This window comes from Leptopilina heterotoma, unplaced genomic scaffold (genome assembly GCF_015476425.1).
Source record: "Leptopilina heterotoma isolate Lh14 unplaced genomic scaffold, ASM1547642v1 Lhet_46, whole genome shotgun sequence".
Taxonomy (NCBI): domain Eukaryota; kingdom Metazoa; phylum Arthropoda; class Insecta; order Hymenoptera; family Figitidae; genus Leptopilina; species Leptopilina heterotoma.
The window spans coordinates 331,338-350,450 of record NW_025111092.1 but is presented as its reverse complement, the minus strand read 5'-3'; the positions used below and the strand labels follow the sequence as shown (position 1 = coordinate 350,450).

The 19,113-nt window shown below is 19.7% G+C and overlaps 2 protein-coding genes across 2 annotated transcripts; one reads left to right on the top strand and one right to left on the bottom strand.

Moving 5' to 3' along the window:
• Window positions 1-102: 102 nt before the first annotated feature.
• LOC122507288 lies at window positions 103-2,689 on the bottom strand. The gene is made up of 4 exons (XM_043619898.1): window positions 2,531-2,689; window positions 2,048-2,161; window positions 1,631-1,764; window positions 103-418 (listed from the first exon to the last, which is right to left on the bottom strand). The coding sequence occupies exons 2-4, from the start codon at window positions 2,151-2,153 to the stop codon at window positions 248-250; spliced, it is 411 nt and encodes a 136-aa protein (XP_043475833.1). The 5' UTR covers window positions 2,154-2,161; window positions 2,531-2,689; the 3' UTR covers window positions 103-247.
• Window positions 2,690-2,729: 40 nt separating this feature from the next.
• LOC122507289 (transient receptor potential cation channel subfamily V member 5) lies at window positions 2,730-18,790 on the top strand. Its single transcript, XM_043619899.1, is given in 17 exon segments — window positions 2,730-2,850; window positions 3,246-3,393; window positions 3,467-3,668; window positions 4,605-4,783; window positions 6,192-6,279; window positions 6,585-6,761; window positions 7,110-7,299; window positions 7,608-7,761; window positions 9,792-10,046; window positions 10,292-10,374; window positions 11,104-11,625; window positions 13,821-13,986; window positions 14,430-14,691; window positions 15,390-15,571; window positions 17,100-17,216; window positions 17,703-17,828; window positions 18,265-18,790. Coding segments are annotated over 15 exon segments (2,739 nt in total). The 5' UTR covers window positions 2,730-2,850; window positions 3,246-3,393; window positions 3,467-3,577; the 3' UTR covers window positions 18,412-18,790.
• Window positions 18,791-19,113: the final 323 nt, after the last annotated feature.

Genomic DNA, 19,113 nt, shown 5'->3' with positions numbered 1-19,113 from the left:
GATAAGTTATCACTTTTTTATTTATGATTTTGAATTATAACTTTATTTTCTAACGTAATCACAGCTTTATTTTGACGTATATAGTTAAAAAAATATACTTTTTCATTTTTTCACAATTTTTTATAAATTTTTATTATCTAATTATAAAATAATATTATTATAAGTACTAAAATTAATAGCATAATATTATTAAATATAGTCACTTAGAAAACAATTATTCTAAAAAATACTTTTTAATACTAATTTGTCAAAAGGGACAACACATATTTCCGATATCATCAATGCTTATGCATCTTTTTCGGTTGAAGCAAATTCTTCGAGAGTCAATGAGGGTTTTAACATTCTGTTGGGAAAGTGAATAATCCTTTTTTGCATAAGCGTAGAAATTATTTTCGAAATTTTCAGGTGTCTGCAGTTCCTAAAAAGGAAAATTTGTTTCATTAGAATTATAAAAAACAAACGTATTTATATTTTTAATAAATGAAAAAATTATTCATTCATTTGAATATTTAAAACTTTAGGAAAATTATTTTATTATTTTTAATTGACTTGAATTATAAATAATAAAATAATAATAATCTTCTATCTACTCTATTTAAAAAATCATTGTATTTTGTTAATCTGTTCACAATTTGAAGTTTGGTTTTTTGTTTCTCAACATTTTTATTTTTTTATAATAATTTTTTTTAAATGTTTTAATTTTAAAATTAATGAATAATTGAATTCCATCTAAGAATTTTGTTATCTATAAAAGTAATTGAATTCTTGCGAAGAATTTTATTAAAATTTTTGAAAATCCTAATTAAATTCTGTTGAAGTATTTCACTGAATTTTTTTAAAAATTCAATTCTGAGACTTAAATAAATAAATAAATAAATAAAATAATACAGTTTCTTTAAAAATTTTAATTAAAAATTTTTTAAATTATTTATATTTTATGAATAATTTCTGTCAAGTTTTTAAAATAATCGTATTTGTTAATAATTGAAATTAAACATTTGATTGTTGAATTTTATTAAAATTTTTAGAAAATATTAAAATTCTTCTCAGAATTTTATTACAATTTTTTTTAAATAATTGAAATTTTATTAAAATTATTGATAGAAAGTTAAATTAATTTAAACAATTTTTTAAGAGTTTTATTATTAAATTATTATTTATGAAAATAATTGAATTCTTGCGAAGAATTTTAATCTTTTCATAAAAATATGAAAAATATGAAAAATATATAAAAATATATTTATATAATATATTTGAAAATAATAAATTTTGTAATTTGCGTTCAAGTGAATAAAGAATATGTTTAAATATTTTATTTATTTATTTTTATTTATTTATTTATTTATTTATTATTATTTTTTTATTTATTATTTTATTTTATTTATTTAAATATTTTTTCAAAAATTAGTAGAATAAAATGAAAAGAAAAAGAAATTCAACATTTTGAGAAAAAAATTTTTTTAAAAATTAACAAAAACATATGTACATATTGTTTAACTAAATTAGAAAAATAAAAAATTTAATTATTGTTAATAATTATTATAAATTACAATTTAATTTGTAAAATATTTCTAATTCACTGTAAAGTGAAATAATAAAAAAGAATTGACAAGATCAAAACTTATAATACCTCGAATTTATTAATAGTTTCCGGATAATTCTTTAAACTTCTGGAAATCAAATTTCTGACAGTTTTATTGCGATTATTGGAATTGAACGTCGAGTATCCTTTTGCAAGAGCAAATATCAAATAGTCCTCTCTATCTGAAAAAAATTTTTTTATAATTTTTATTTTATTCTATATTTTTTTTTTATTTTTATTTCATGAACTAAATTAAAAAAAAAAATTTTAACCAGAAAATACAGTTAATTTAATTTGTTACAAAGCTATTTATTTAGTTTTTACTTTTCACTAAATTTTTTCATTCTATTTCATATTATTATTTTATGTATCTGCTACATTATTGTATTTTATTTTGCAGTATTCATTATTGTACATAGAAGAACAAAAAATTTGTTTAATTATACTTTTTTAAAGAAAATTTACCAGATGCGGAGAGCGAGGCCAAAAATCTCTTTGACGGTGAATCTAATTTATTATCAAAGGACAAAACACAAGGCAGCAGACACAACATGATTATTTTTAGTTTCATTTTGAAATCTGCAAAAAAGGAAGGTAATTTTTTTATAATCCAATTTTCACTTTATTTATTTCATTTTATAATTTAAAAATTAATTTTAAAATTAATTTTCCACATTGAAATAAGTTTGAGATTAAAAATTTTTTTTTCAAAATCAATTTCGCAAATTGAAATACGTGTGAAATTAAATTAAAAATTTTAATTAAAATTAAAAAATTTTAATTCATTTACATTTATTTAATATTTATTTATTAATTTAATTTATTTTTTGTAAAAATTTATTTCAATTTAAATTAAATTAAAAATTTCAATTGAATTAATTTCGTGCCGAGTGACAAATCTGCGATTTTCGTTTGATAAAAAAAGTAATTAATAAAAATTATTATTACCAAAGTTAGTAAACGAGTGGATGTTTATTTTTCCATGGAGAATTAAAAAAAAAATGGAAATTATATCGAAATACTTTCCAGAGGGATGAAAAGTATTTTTGTTTTTTTGTTTTTAAATTTCATCAATTGAAACGTTTCGTAATGGGGATAAATTGTAACTAACATTGTTTTGTTTTTATTTCAGATTTATAATAGTTGAAGAAGATGAAGTCTTAATCCCTTGTTGACACTATCGTTTGGAAATATGATTAATTGATGGAAAAGGATCAATGGATTTGATTGAGATTTTATTTTATAAAGCCATAAATCTTTCAATGATAGTAAAATATATTTTTCAATTATTATATACTATACTATATCGTAGATACTTGCTGATTATCGAGGATATCCTTTTTTTACTTTCTTATTTCCTTATCCACTTTTTATTTACTACGTCATAATGGCAAATATTATTCTACACAATAATTCCAGATTAGACGAATTATTATTAACGAAAGTTTCACAAGAAACGATTTTTTCTTTTCTAATTTCAAGAATTTCCTTGTTAAGATTTTTATAATTTCATTCATTTTTAAATAATTTTGTCGAAATTTTTAAAAAACGAAAACTATTTAAATTTGTCTATTTATTTTATTGTTTTATTTATATTTATTTAAATCAAATGAATTTTATTTCAGAAATTGATCTATTTTTCTAATTTTAGTTTTTTTTCTAGGAAATCAATTTTTGATGATGAAATGTAAGGAAAGGGATTTTTTTATTTAGAGATTTTAGAGATAAAGAAGAGAATTTTCGAAAGGAGTGGGTTCCAGTGATGGAAAAAGAAGAAAAGAATTTGCGACGGTGGTGTAAACAATGCCATGGTAACGATTAACGCTACATCTATATAGGCATATAATAATGCATCTATTTTGTAATTATAATTTTATTTTGCAGTGTGTTACAATTTTTTTCGATTTTAGCGTGATGATAACAATTAGAGAACTAGAATAATTTTGAGAGGAAAAAAATAAGAAGTACAATAGTGATTATTTTTCAAGAAGAAAAATGGGAAATACCGAGAGTAATGTTGCAAGTGCTGTGAAAAAGCAGACAGATACATCATCTATTGTTCTTTACAAATTAGTCGACTTAAAAGGTATTTCATTGTTAAATTTATGATTTATAAATTATAATATTTTTTATTACAATAATTATTTTTTCTTGAAATTATTATTGCAATTATTATAGTAATTATTTTGATCATTATTAACTATAATAATCTGATAAATCTGTATTTTATTATTTATTTATTCATATATTCTGCTCGCAGTTTGAGGTTTTGTTTTTGTTTTAAACACTTTGCTTATTAGATCAAAATTATACAGTTTTTCAATTTACCAATCATAATTTTTTATTTTTAAATTGAAAATAAAACTGAGAAGTTTAAAAAATTTTTATAAAATGAAGGAAAAAAAATATATTTTTGATTTGTCAATTATATTTTTTGGTTACAAAATTTTTAGATTCTTTTGGAAAAAAAATTTGTGTAATTTTCGTTTTTTAATCACAATTTTTAAAGAAATTATAATTTTTTTTAGAAATTAATGAAAAAATATTTGCAGACTTTCTATTTCATAATATTAGAATTTTTATAAAAAATCCTGCTTTTCTTTTTTTTTTCTGGAAAGGAAGAAAAAATAAATAAATTTGGAAGAGATAAATATTTCTCACTCACAATTTTTTTAAACAAATTTTCCAGTTTTTTAGTAATAAATAAATAAAGTTTACATAAAAAAAACTGACATAATTTCTATTAAATAATTTGGTTCACAGTATATTATTTAGTATTTACTAAATTAATTAATTAATCCAAACAAAATAACAGCACAATATTTACTAAATTATTTTTATTTATTTATTTGGTAGGCAGAATTATTAGTTATTAATAATAATTTTTTTTGTTCATTTTCACTTTTGAAAATATTTTGCTATTTCAATATTATCTTAATGGCAGAGAAGAACATTTTTCATGAAAAAAAAAGATTTTTTGAAAAAGTATTGTAAAAAAATTTAAACTATTCTCTTTCATTAGGTGGTGGATTATTGGTGGACATGATGAAACGAGCATCACAAACGAAGCAATTTGCAGAATTAGATCACACATTACGAACGAAAGTCGAACCATTTTTGTACAATAAAGGAAAAGGCAAATGGATTCCCATCGATAAATTAGTTATGCTTCGAAATAAGGATCGTCCTAAACACAAAATGGTATCATCACTTTTTCTACTTATCACTATTTTTTTAATCATTCTTATCGAATTTTACTTAATTTTAGAAAGCATTCCATTTATAAATCATTATATCCCTTTCATATTTAAAATTTTTTCATTTAAACTTAAATTAAAATCTTCCGTATTAATAATAACTATTGTTTGCCTTTTTGTTTCCTAACTTTTTAATAATTTTTATTTTTAAATGATTTCAATTTTTAAATTAATGTATTGAAAATCATTGAATTCTTGCAAAGAATATATCAAAAAATTTGAAATTAATCGAATTCATTCGAAGAATTTTATTCTTTATAATAAAAAAAATAATATTGAAAAAAATTGAATTCTTACCAAGAATTTCGCATTCAAATTTTTGAAAACCCTAATTAAATTCTTTTGAAAAATTTTTTTTAATATTTTCAAATAGAAATTGAATTTTTTTAAAATAATTTTAATTGAAAATTTTGAAAGTACAAATTGAATTTTATAAAGAATTTATTTCTGTCAAGTTTTTAAAATAAACGTAGGTATTTGTTAATAATTGAAATTAAACATTTTATTATTGACTTTTATTACAATTTTTAGAAAATAATTCATTTCTTCTCAAAAGTTTATTACAATTTTTTAAAATTATTTAATTCATTCAATGAATTTTATTAAAATATTAAAAATAATTTAATACTTTCAAAAAATTTCTTTAATTTACATTGAATATAATTGATTTTATTAATAATTGTAATTAATAATTGTATTATTAAATTTTACTAAAATTATTAATAGAAAATTAAATTCTTTTAAACGATTTTATTAGAATTTTTGTAAATAATTAAATTATTTCGAAAAATTTCTTTAAGTTTTCTTAATATAATGTAGCTTTTTTTAATAACTGTAATTGGAAATTTTGTAAATAATTGAATTAAACAAAGAATTTTTTTAACTTTTTAAAATACCTGATCGTGACTTATAATTAAAAATTGATTCTTTAATTTTATTAAAATTGTAGTGAAAATAATTGAATTCTTTAGAAGTATTTTATTATTATTTATGAAAATAATTGAATTCTTGCGAAAAATAACTATTTTATAAAAATAATTAAATTGTTTTGAAGAATTTATTAAAATTTTAAAAAATAATTTAATTCTTTTTAAAAATTTTATTAATAAAAATGTTTAAAAATAATTTAATCCTTTCGTGAAATTTTATTAAAATTGTATTGAAAATTAATAAATTAAAAAAATTTTGAGTTTGAAATTATTCAAAAATTGAAGTTTATATTTGAAAATAAAAAATTTTTGAACATTTGCTAAATTAAATTTTTTTTTATTTTTAATATTTTATTATTATTATAATTAAAATACTAATAATTTTATTATTATTATTAATTTTTTAATTATTTTTTGATAAAGCTGCCTGTTTTGAAAGCAATGGAAAATCCGGCCGATTATGATGTAGACAAAGACATGGGCGATGAGGATCCAGACGAGAATACAATAGGTAATGAAAAATTTAATTAGTGTTTTTTTTATTTACTTATCATGAAATTAAAAATTATTAAAATTAAATAAAAAACTGATTTTTTGAAAAGATGAATAATTAAAAGGAAAAATAATTTTTTTGCATTAAAAGAAAGAAGAAAAATAAAAAGAAATATTTGATGAAATATTGTTACTATTATATATTCTTTTATCAACATTATTAGTTATTATTATAAATAATAATTATTATTGTTTATTAAAATGAATTGAATTCATTAAAATTGTGAAATTACTTATTATTAATATTGTTTTATTATTTTACAGATAAAAGCAAGTACAGATTAGTTTGTTGGAGTTTGAGTGAAAGAGGTGCAGTTGGCGAAACTATTTTACATTTATGTATGCTGCATGCAACTGCAATTCATGCCGATTTGGGAAAACGTCTCTTACGCTTTTATCCTACTCTAATATGCGACATTTATCTTAGCGATGAATATTACGGTAATTAGGTGTTCTTTATTTTTTTATTTCATAATTTGTTTCACTTTATCGGAAAATATTTCCTTACAATTTTTATTTTTAATTTAAAAAAGAAAAATCGATTGTGAATTTTGAAAAGGGTTCAAAATCGTAAGTCTCATTTCCACTATCTATTGTTACTTGAAAATAAGACTTACGCTTTTTCAAACCTGGACCCTCTTTTGAAATTCTCGATTAAAATTATGTTTTAATTGATAATATTTACATAAAAAATTAAATACTTTCTACCGGTATTATGAAAAAAAAAAATTCTTTTTTGTTGTCATTCGAATGTAAATATTTTAGTTTTACTTCTTATATATTGCGTAGGAGAAAATGTTCTACACATGGCGATAGTTAATGAAGATCCAGCGACAGTGAAATTTCTTCTCGACAGTGGTGCAGATTTTCATGAAAGATGCTTTGGAAATTTTATGTGTCCCGAGGATCAAAAAGCATCGAGATACGATTGTTTAGATCACGAATGGGTTTCAGTGGCACCTGAAACCAATTACGAAGGGTAATTCAAAATTACATTCATTTCATTTGCGTCTTTAAAGTTTAAACCGATAGAAACACTTTTTATTCTATGATAAAAGTATTTCTAAAAAATATTTCTATTTTATGAAAACTTTCAAGAATGAATATAATGATAAATTCTATAAACAAAGCAATGAGATAAAGTAATTGAAAATTTTAGAATTAATAAACATAATTAAATTTAACTTTGAGAAAAGTTTATCATGTGTTGAATCTGATGACAAGAAAATATTTTTGAATTTTAAATTTTTCACAAGTTCTGGTAAATGTTTTGTTATTTTTTTAAAGCTACGTTTATTGGGGTGAATATCCATTGAGTTTTGCCGCCTGTCTGGGCCAAGAGGAATGTTATCGATTGATGCTAGCAAGAGGAGCTGATCCTGACAAACAGGATACAAATGGAAATACCGTTCTTCATATGCTTCTTATTTATCAAAAGATGGTAACACTCAATATTTTTATTACTAAAAACTTAAAATAGAAGAAAATATAAAATTTCAATTATACAAAAATTGAAAATTTCAGTTTAATAATTTTATCTTTGATTACCAAAAATATTCAAACACAAAATTTAATCTCATTATTTCGTGATTAAAGACCTTTATCCAAAGGAATACAGAACAACAAAATAAATAAATAATCAATTAACATTTAAAAAAGTCAAATTTTATTATTTATAATATTTTCTGAAAGAACAAACACCAATTTTTACTTTGTTCTAAATAAGTAATTCTTTCGGTCTTAAATTTTTGTCTTGAAAATCAGTATTTTTGTTCTTTCAGAAAATGCTAGATATTAATGATAATATTTTAATTACATAAATACTAATTAATTATTATTTTTATAGAGATCTGCATTCTTTGCAGAAATTCATTTATTTTTGTTGAATTTTAATAAAATTTCACGAAAAAGTTCAATTATTTTTTTTAATTTTCAATAAAATATTTTGAAATAATTCAATTATTTTCTAGAATTTTCATAAATTCTTCGAAACAATTCAATTATTTTTATAAACAGTAAAATTCTTCGCAAGAATTAAATTATTTTTATAAATAATAAAATTCTTTTCATAATTTCAATTATTTTCAATACAATTTTAATAAAATTCAATAAACAAATTTTCAATTATAATTATCAACAATAACGATTATTTTAAAAAGTTTTAAAAATTCTTTGTTTAATTCAATTATTTTCAAAAATTTTAATTAAAATTTAAAATTATTGAGAACACTACATTATTTTCAAAAAACTTAAAGAAATTTTTCAAAAGAGTTTAATTATTTACAAAAACTCTAATAAAATTATTTAATAGAATTAAATTTTCTAGCAATAATTTTAGGAAACTTTAATATTAAAATTATTAATTGCAATTTTGAACAAAATGGATTATATTCAAAATATTACAGAAGTTTTTTGAAAGAATTCAATTATTGTCATAATAGTTAATAGTAAAATTTAATTAAATAAATAAAAAAAAATTAATTTAATTAATTAATTAATTAAATTATTTTCAATGTTTTAATAAAATTCCTTGAATAAATTAAATAATTTTTAAAAAATTTAATAAAATTCTGAAAAGAATTTAATTTTTTTCTAAAAATTTTAATAAAATTCAATAATTAAATATTTTTAGTTTCAATTATCAACAAATCAGATTATTTTAAAAACTTAAAAGAAATTCTTTATAAAATTCAATTACACACTTTCAAAATTTTCAATTAAAATTATTAAAAAAAAAACCCGACTATTTAAAATATTCAACAAAAAAAAATGTCAAAACAATTTAATTAGGATTTTCAAGAATTTTAATAAATTTCTTCACAAGAATTGAATGACTTTTTATTTTAATATTTTAATAAAATTCCTTGAATAAATTAAATTATTTTTAAAAATGGTAATAAAATTCTGAGAAGAGTTTAATTATTTTCTAAAAATTTTATTAAAATTCAATAGTTAAATGTTTTATTTCAATTAATAAAAAACACGATTATTTTTAAAACTTGACAGAAGTCAAGAAGTTTTTTTTTTAATAAAATTCAATTACTTTAAAAATTTTCAATTAAAATTATTAAAAAATTCCATTATTTAAAAAATTTTTTAAAAATTATTCAAAAGAATTTAATTTGAATTTTCAACAATTTCAATAAAATTCTTTGCAAGAATTCAATGATTTTCAAATTTCAATACAGTAATTTTAAAATTAAAAACATTTAGGAAGAATAATTATTTAAAATAGAAGAATCTAATAATTATAAAAATTAAGAAAAATTAAATAATTGATAATTATCAATTATGAGGTATAGTATTTAATAGAAAATAAATAACTTATTAAAATTCTCATATATTGTTTTTTTTTGTTTTTCTTTTTAAAATATATTATATTATATATTATATATTATTATATATTATATTTGACCAAGTGATAAATTCTATTGATATTATAACTAATTAAAATTATTATTTCTCAAATAGACGACTTTTGATATGGCGTATGAAGTGGGAGCTTCACTATCTGTACGCAATAATCAACATTTAACGCCATTGACATTAGCTGCAAAATTAGCGAGAATCGAAATGTTCTTCCACATTCTAAACATCGAGAGAGAAATCTATTGGCAAATTGGCAGCATCACGTGTGCTGCTTATCCTCTTTCACAAATTGACACCATCGATACAACCACGGGGAAAATTAGCAAAAATTCCGCCTTAAATCTCGTCGTTTTTGGTGTAAGTCGATTTTTTAAATTCTCAATTCATTCATTAATCACCATATGATCAATTATAATTATAATTTTATTATAAGCGACGTACAATATAAATAAAATTATTTTATTTTTTAATACTTGAAATGAAAATTATTGTTCTCTAATTATATTATTATTAATTTTAATTATCTCAAATTATAAAGTAATAAAGTTATTTTTTTTTTACAAATTTTTGCTCTTTTACATTTTGATTTACTTCATTTTTAGGACAAAGACGAGCATCTCGAATTGATGGATGGCGTTCTGGTTGATCTTCTAAACGCGAAATGGAATACTTTTGTAAAATCCAGGCAAGTTCGACGTTCAATTTTTATTTTCACTTGAAATTGAAAAATCTAAAATTCAAATCTTTAAGATTCGGATACTTTTTCTCCAAAATGAATAAAAATAAAATTTCCTTTATTTATTTGAAAAATAAATGAAAAAAAAAAAAAAAAAAAAAAAAAATAATAATAATAATATAATAATAATATTATTATTAATATAATCAATTTATATTTAATTAATTCCTAAAATTAACACAATTTTTTATTATATAAAAAATATATATATATATATATATATTTTTTATATTTTTTATTTTTTATTATATTATTATTCCAAAAAATATTTTTTGGAAAATAATTAAATAAATTAATGAAATTAAATTTGTCGAACAAGAAATAATTTATTTAGAAATAAATTTTAGAAAAAGAATTCTTTAATTTTTAATTTCTAACATAAGTTTGCCATTTGAATTTATATTCTTGTCATCTTTTGTATTTTTCTATTTTAAAATTTTTATTATTTTAGAATAGAATTTATTGTTCCGCTTATTTTTGTAAATAACAAAAAATAAAATTAATAAAACAGTTTTTCTAAATTAAAAATAAAATATTTTCTGTCATATTTTATTTGGAAATAAAATAGAAGAGAATTAATAGAGAAATGGAGAGAGTACAGAAATAAATAAAAATAGTTTCAAATTGCAATTTGTTCTTTTGATTCTATAAAAATAAAAGTTTGTCGACTTTTTTCAGATTTTATCGACAGTTCTTTTTGTTCTTTTTCTACTTTATTATTTCACTCATTGGACTCACCCTTCGTCCTGGACCATTGTCGAAGGATAATCAAAATTCAGAAAATACAAGTTCACCAACGTCAAATCCCAATGCGACGGATCATACGGCAACAACGATTTTAATTGAATCATGGGGCGCATCTCAATTATCATCGATAATAACAAAAAATTTAGCCGAACATTTATTGTTCAATGTAAATTCAACTTTTAATGTTACGCCGACGTCAATGGAAAAAGTAACACATCAAATAACATCCGACATCACTGCCAATCTTATGAATGTTTTGCGAAGTTGACGACACGATTTCGCATTGGAGGGGACAATTTCGACATTCTTAAAAAATCGTGAAAATTTCCCTCTCGATGGCAATAAGAATTTTACGACACCAAATTATTTTTCTGACACGACCTCAGGTGATGAGGAATTGAATATCACAGAATTGTGTTCAAATGAGGGTTGTCATCGAGACGAGGACGACTGGTATATTTTTTATTTTTATTTTAAATTCAATTTTTGTTTAAATTAAAACTAGAATTATTATTATATAATAATAATCAAAATATTCTACTTTCTCATGAAGTTAGGGCTTTTTGATTCCAAATAGTTTTACAACTGAAATTGGCATGTCAAAAAGTTTCATAATTAATTTGTAAATAGAGTGATTAGTGTTTTAAATAAATTAATTACCCTAGAATTTTTACAATAACAGGATTTTCACTGGGCAGTAAGGTAATGAAATTGTATCCAAAAAAATATCAAATTATTTATCATTTTAAATAGTCTAGGAATTTTTTTTCTCAAATAAAAGAAAATCCAAAAGTAGAGTTACAGTTGCAATTTTTAGAAATAATCAATTATTTTATCACTTATTTTTGTATTTAATTTAAATAATTGAATTCTCGTAAGACTTTTTGATAAAAATTGATTTGAAGAATAATTCTTCCAATTATTGGAAGAATTGCAATTCAAATTTTTAGAAATAATTAAATTTCCAAAGGTTTTACATTGAAAGTATTTTGACATTTTAATTCCTGGCAGACAAATAAATAACAATAAGTATTCAAATATTTATGAAACAAAAATTAAAGAAATTTGAAAAATTTTATTTAAAAATTCTGAAAAAGGAGGTTTTTAAAAAATTCGTAATTAAAATTTTTTGAAAATAGTTGAATTCCAGAAAATAATTTTAAAAAATTGAAAATTTTCTCAACTTTTATTAAAATAAATTTGTTATTTCAAAGATTTTAATTTTCTCAGTTTAAAAAATAAATTTTAAATATTTTTTTTTTTAAGAATTTTAATTAAAAATTTGTGAAATAATTAAATCTTACGAAAATTGTTGTATTTAAATAATTAAATCATCGTAGTTGAATTCTAATAAGAATTGATTAGAAAAAGAATTTCTGTTAAAATTTTGAAAAATAATTGAATATCAAAAGCGTTATAACAGGAATTTTGAGAAATAATTAAATTTTAAAAGTTTTCTAAATATCAAAATATCTTTAACATTTTAATCGCCGTAAAAGTATAATAATATTTAAATGTTTATTTAAAAACATTATTAATGTATTATTTTCCTTTGAAAATAATAATTAAACTTTTGAATAATTTTATTTAAAAATTCTAGAAAATAATTGATTTCTGGAAAAATTGCAGTTGTAATTTTAAGAAATAACTAAATTTCAGAGCGTTTTACATTGAAATTATAGAAAATTTCAATTTAAAAAAATAACAATAAGATATTAAATATTTGTTTAACAAAGTTATTAACGTTTTGAATAATTTAATGTAGAAATTCTAAAAAAAAATTAGGTTTTTGGTAAAATGTAATTAAAATTTTTTTTGAAGATAATTGAATTCCCAAAAATAATTTTAATAATTGAAACAGTTTTAAAAAAAAAAACAGTTAACAGTTTAAACAGTTAAAAGTTTTGTCAAATTTCATTGAAGAAAATTTTATATTTATAAGAATTTAATTTTATTACGTTTAAAAATTGTTTGAAATATAATCGTATTTTTGAAAAATTATATTTTGAAAACTTAGGATATTTCTTAAAAAATAATAAATTTTCATTAAACTTCAAAAAGAAAATGTTTGTAACTAACAAATGGGGTCTAAAATTATGTCGTTAAGATATTTAAATATTATTCGATTTAGTTGAATACTGTAATGAAATAAATGTAAATTCAATTTTAAGTTCTTCACAATTTTAATTTTAATTAAATTTTAATTTAAAATTTGTTTAAATTTTCAGAGTTAGAAGAACTTTATTTTTTTCAAAAAGGAAAATACGTTTTTTCATTAATTTTGCCATTTGAATTTTAAATTTCATGTTTAAAAAATTCGTAACTTTCAAAAGAACGAAATACATTTTTAATACAAATATTTTCGAAAATTACTCACTGAAATAAAAATTAATAACATAAATTAAATACTTTGAAAACTTTTTAATTATTTTTTAATATAATAAAATCGACCTAATATTATTTAATAAAATTCGAATTTGAAAATGAAATAAGTAAATTTCGTTCATTTAAACATTCGGAACTTTAGGGACTGAAATTTTCATCTTGCTTTTTGTAGCTTTAAATTCGAGCTTGAAAATAAGTTTTTAAATATTAGTATAGATTCAAAATTGTTTTAAAATATTTTTTCAAAATTATGTTTATTTCAGGTGGGATGATCTTGCGGAGGAATGTCGACTCATGCAAATGACAAGTACAGTGGCCAAAATTCGTTTAACAGCTGAAATTTGCATGGAAATTGGAGCAATTCTTTATATTGTCGCTGCCCTCAGAGAAGCAAGATTTCTTGGCCTCAATATGTTTATTGAAAATCTCGTAAGTCACTTTCAAAAAAGAGAAAAAAATACGTTTCTTAATGAAGAATTAATTATTGGTAAATCAAAATATACAGCAGATATAATGAAAAATAAATTTGAAATTTAAAAATAAATTGTTTATAATGAAATTACAATTAAATTTACATTTAAAAATTATTAAAATTAAACAATAATTTTCAAATCATTAACAGACATAAAGAAAAAAAGAAAGGAAAAAGTCGAGAACGTAATAAATAAAGAATTTAGAATCTATAATAAATAATAAAAAAAAATTAATTACTTACTGTGAGTTAATAATTAATAATTAATAAAACAAATAGATAAATTATTAGAAAAAATATAAAATAATCTTATTTGTTAAATTTAAAACAATGTAATAAATTATTTAAAGAAAAATAACGTCGAGAAGTAGAAATTGCTATTTTTTGTCAATATTTTTAGATGACCGCACCGTCTCGAGTGATGTTTCTATTTTCCTGCTGCATTTTATTGACATTTCCATTTTTGAGAATCGCCTGTGAAGACGAAGTCGAAGACATGCTCGCGGTTGTCGTCATGTTAACGACAGCTCCTTATTTTCTCTTCTTTTGCCGAGGATTCAAAACTGTCGGACCTTTCGTAGTAATGATTTATCGAATGATCATGGGAGATTTACTACGATTTGTTTCAATTTATCTTGTCTTCGTGATGGGATTTTCTCAAGGTATTAGAAATAGAACTTCAAATTTTCTCACTAATTTTTCATTAATTTAATAACTAGTTATAATAATTTTTAAATTATTAACAAAAAAAGAAAAGAAAACGAGAGAAAAAATCGAGAACGTAATAAAATTAATAATCTTAAAAAAAATGGAAAAATTCGATTTCGAATTTTTTCTTTACAGAATTGAATGAAATTAACGTAATTAATGCACGTTGAAAATTCTATTTAAACTTAATTTAAAATAATATAAATTGAAATGAAAATTAAATTTAAAAATTGTTCCAATTTAATTACTGGTAATAATAATTTTCAAATAATTAACAAAGAAGGTAAAGAAAAAACATTGACTTAAAATTTCTTTTATAGAATTTAATGAAATTAACATAATTAAATTGAATCTAAAATAGTTTCGATTAAAATAAAATTAAAAAAATTATTAAAATAAAGCAAAAACTTAAATTTTATAAAAAAGTTGTAAATTTCATTTAGCATTTTTTATTAAAGAAAAAATTACAATTGAATTCGAAATTAAAATTTATACATATAGTTATTTTTGAATTTGAATCATATATTATTGAAGTTAATTCTAGATTTTCTAATTTGGTTTTGGGGCGAAATTTAATATTATAATCTTTTATAAATAATTTGACGAAATTATTGGAAAACAACATAATGAATTGTTTATTTTTCATTTACAGCTTATTATATAATATTTTTGTCTTTTGATAATCCAAATACACCAGAAGGTGTTGACGATTCAGTTTCAAATCCAATGCCATCGCCAATGGAAAGTATAATGGCAATGTTTCTAATGAGTATGACAAATTTTGGCGATTATTACGTTGCATTTGAAAGAACAGCGCATGATTTAGAAGCAAAGGTAAAATCTTTGTTAATTTCTTTATTTTTGGCCTTTTTAATCATTTTCTTTTGTAAAAAAATTTTTTCAGAATAATATATGACAAATTTTTGTTTATTTCATTCTATTTCTTTTTTTAATTACCAATTTTTTTTTACTAATAACTAATTCCTTATTTTACAATAACAGACAAATTTTTGTTTATTTTACTCAATTTTTTTTTGAGTTAACAATTTTTTTAGGTACTATTAACTAACTTCTTTTTTTTACAATAATAGCCAAATTGCTTATTTAATTTAATTTATTTTTTGAATTAACAATTTTCTTTTTGATACTAGAAACATAGAAACTAATTACCTTTTTTACAATGCTAGTCAAATTTTTGTTTATTTAATTCAATTTGCTTTTTCAAATTAACACTTTTTAAAATAAAATATTTTAATAAAATTACTAAAAACTAATTTTTCTTTTGTACAATAATAAACACAACGTTAAATAGAATTGTTTTTTATTTTTATCTGATTTGGATTCATTGATAATTATTAATCACTTATAATAATAAGCAATGTTTATTTCTTTAAATCCATTTCTTTTTTCGAGTTAACAACTTTTTTTACTAATTAATTTCGTCATTTTTTTTACAATAATATTAGTTAAATTTTTTTTCATCTAATTTTTTTTTAAATTAATAAAATTTGTCTTTAGTAAAAACAAATCTTGTTTTTTACATAAATAGACAAATATTTCATTTTTAAATTCCATTTCTTTTTTCGAGCTTTAAAGTAACAATTTTTATTTATTAATGACTATAATTTCCTTTTTTTACAATAAATGGAAAAATTTTTTTTTATTTAATTCAATTTCTTTTTTGAATTCAAAACTTTTTGTGAATTTCACTAATTTCCCTTTATTTTACAATAATAGACAAATTTTTGTTCATTTTATTTAACTTCTTATTTTAAATTAACTATTTTCTGTACTAAATTTTTTACCAAAATTACTAAAAGACTAAATTCCTTTTTTTTTACAATAAATACAGTTTTCCTTATTGAGTTTCATATTTCTTTTAATTTGAATTAACAATTTTCCTTTACTAATAACTAATTTCGTTTTTACACGAATATAGAAATTTGTTTTTTATATTTAATTTTTCTTTTGAATTTAACATTTTTTATTTATTAAAAACGAATTTCTTTTTTTATAATAAATAGACAAATTTTTATTTATTTAATTTAATTTCTTTTTTCAAATTAACAAGTTTAACAATTTTTTAACAAAATTTTTTAACAAATATACTAAAAACGTAATTTTCTTGTTTTTACAATAAAAAACTCAACAAATAAAAAAAATAATAAACAAACTTTGTTTCTATTTAATTCTTATTTATTTATCTTTTTTTACAATAGACAAATTTTTGTTTATTCAATTAAATTTCTTTTTTATTACCAATTTTTCTTCACTAATAACACAATTCATTGATAGATTTGAAAATTAATTTAATCGAACGTAAAGCTCGTACTGTGGATTAATGAAAATTTAATTATTGCAGATGCTGTTTGTTTTATACATGGGGATTGTTGCAATATTATTGGTTAACATGTTGATTGCCATGATGGGAAATACTTATCAAAAAATTGCAGAAACCAGAAATGAATGGCAAAGACAGGTAGTATATTATAAATTATTATCTACTTAGGTATATTTTGATTTTAAAAAAAATTTTTTCAGTTTTTCAAAAATTTCCTTTCTAACGAAAGAAGAAAAAAAAATTAAGTAAATAAAAATATATTTAATTAATATCACATCAAATTCGAGACGGTACTTCTTAAAATAAAATACTTATTGAATGAATAATACTTTAACCCAATAAGATAGTATGTCAATAAGATTTAAAATTTTAATTACTGTCGCAGTTAAATTTAAAATTAATTAAAAAAATAATTCAAAAATAATTTTTATTTTAATTCCAATAAATTTTATTCATTTTTCTTTAATTCATGAAATATTATTGATTTAGATATTGTGGTAATTTGACGAGAATATTATTTGATTAAATAATTTTTATTCTTTTCCTCTCTTTTTTTTTAATTTTCAGAAATATATGAATATTTTTATTCAGAAATAGAAAAAATATTTTCATTTCATGTTCTAGTGGGCGAGAATAGTGTTGGTAGTCGAGAGAGGAGTCAGTCCCGCAGAGAGATTAAAAAAATTAATGGATTATTCAGAACCAATGTCCGATGGACGAAGAGCATTAGTTTTAAGGCTTCATCAGTCTGTGAGTATCCTCGATATAACGTTAAATTACAAGACTTGTTTTTTTTTCAATATATATTTTCCGTGAGATAAAATTTTTGAATCATTAATCAATTTCTATTTCATTATTCATTCAATTTTACTTTATATGAAATTTTATAATTCATGTAGTAATTTTTTTTTTTTTTTAATAATTAAAAATTAATTTTTTTTTCTAGACTAAATTAATTTTTGTCATCATATTGAAATCGAATTTTTTTAAATTGAGATATTCTTTAGTTCAAAATTATGTAGCAATTATTTAATAATAATTATTAAATTATTATTATTATTTAATAATTTATCTAATTATTTAATTCAATTGAAAAATTTAATTGAATTGAAAGATTGAAACAGAAAAAGAAGAGAATTTTTTTTCATTAATGTAAAAAATTAAGAAAAATGAAAATATTTTTCAGGAATCGGATAAACAAGAAATGAAAGAAATTCTCGAAATGAAAAGAACACATGACAAATTGGTGAAAAAGAAACAAGAGAAACTTCAAAGTTTAGAAAAAGAAAAATTCAGATCAAATTCCACAACAATGAAAATGAACAATGAATGAAAAATATGGTAATTTTTTTCAAGAACCAATAAAAATTTATTTCTCAAACTTGTAAAACTGCCCTCAAGCAATTATTTTATTTAAAAGACTAAATAAAAGAAAAAATTGTAAATTCTTCTAAAACTTTGAAAAAATAGATTTTAATTAAAAATATAAAAAAAGACAATGAGAATTTTGTTGTGTGTGTTAATTTTATAATTATAGAAAAGGGGAGAAATATATTCATTGTGTCGATACTTTATCAACTTTGCCGACTTTCCTAATGATTTAATAACGTATCATTATAAACACGCAATCCAAGTTACTTACTATCATATAAGAAAAACTTGAACATATGATACAATAAAAAATGGGGTTAATTTAGAGCGCGCGATCTCATATTCTCGAAAGAAAATGAAACAAATTAAGGTTTTCAAAGTGATTATAACTGTTATAAAACTTGACTACGCAGTTTATTGTTTTCGTTGTTTCACTTTTAACCTTTTATTAAAACAAAACAAAAAAATTAGTAAATTGTTGAACCATTAAAAAGTTTTTGACTCTAATGATTTATTATAATTACATTTTCATTATTATTATTAACATTATGATTATTATTATAAATAATAATAATATCTATTGTTATTATAATTATAATAAAATAATAATATCTATTTATTATTATTATTATTAGATATTATTGATAGTATTATTATTAAATCT

Excerpts from the sequence above, each read along its gene's own strand:
- LOC122507288 (XM_043619898.1), bottom strand. The coding sequence starts at position 2,153 with ATGAAACTAAAAATAATCATGTTGTGTCTGCTGCCTTGTGTTTTGTCC. Across the intron at positions 1,765-2,047 it reads GGCCTCGCTCTCCGCATCTG|ATAGAGAGGACTATTTGATA; the intron begins GTAAATTTTCTT and ends AATTTTTTTCAG. Across the intron at positions 419-1,630 it reads AAACTATTAATAAATTCGAG|GAACTGCAGACACCTGAAAA; the intron begins GTATTATAAGTT and ends TTTCCTTTTTAG.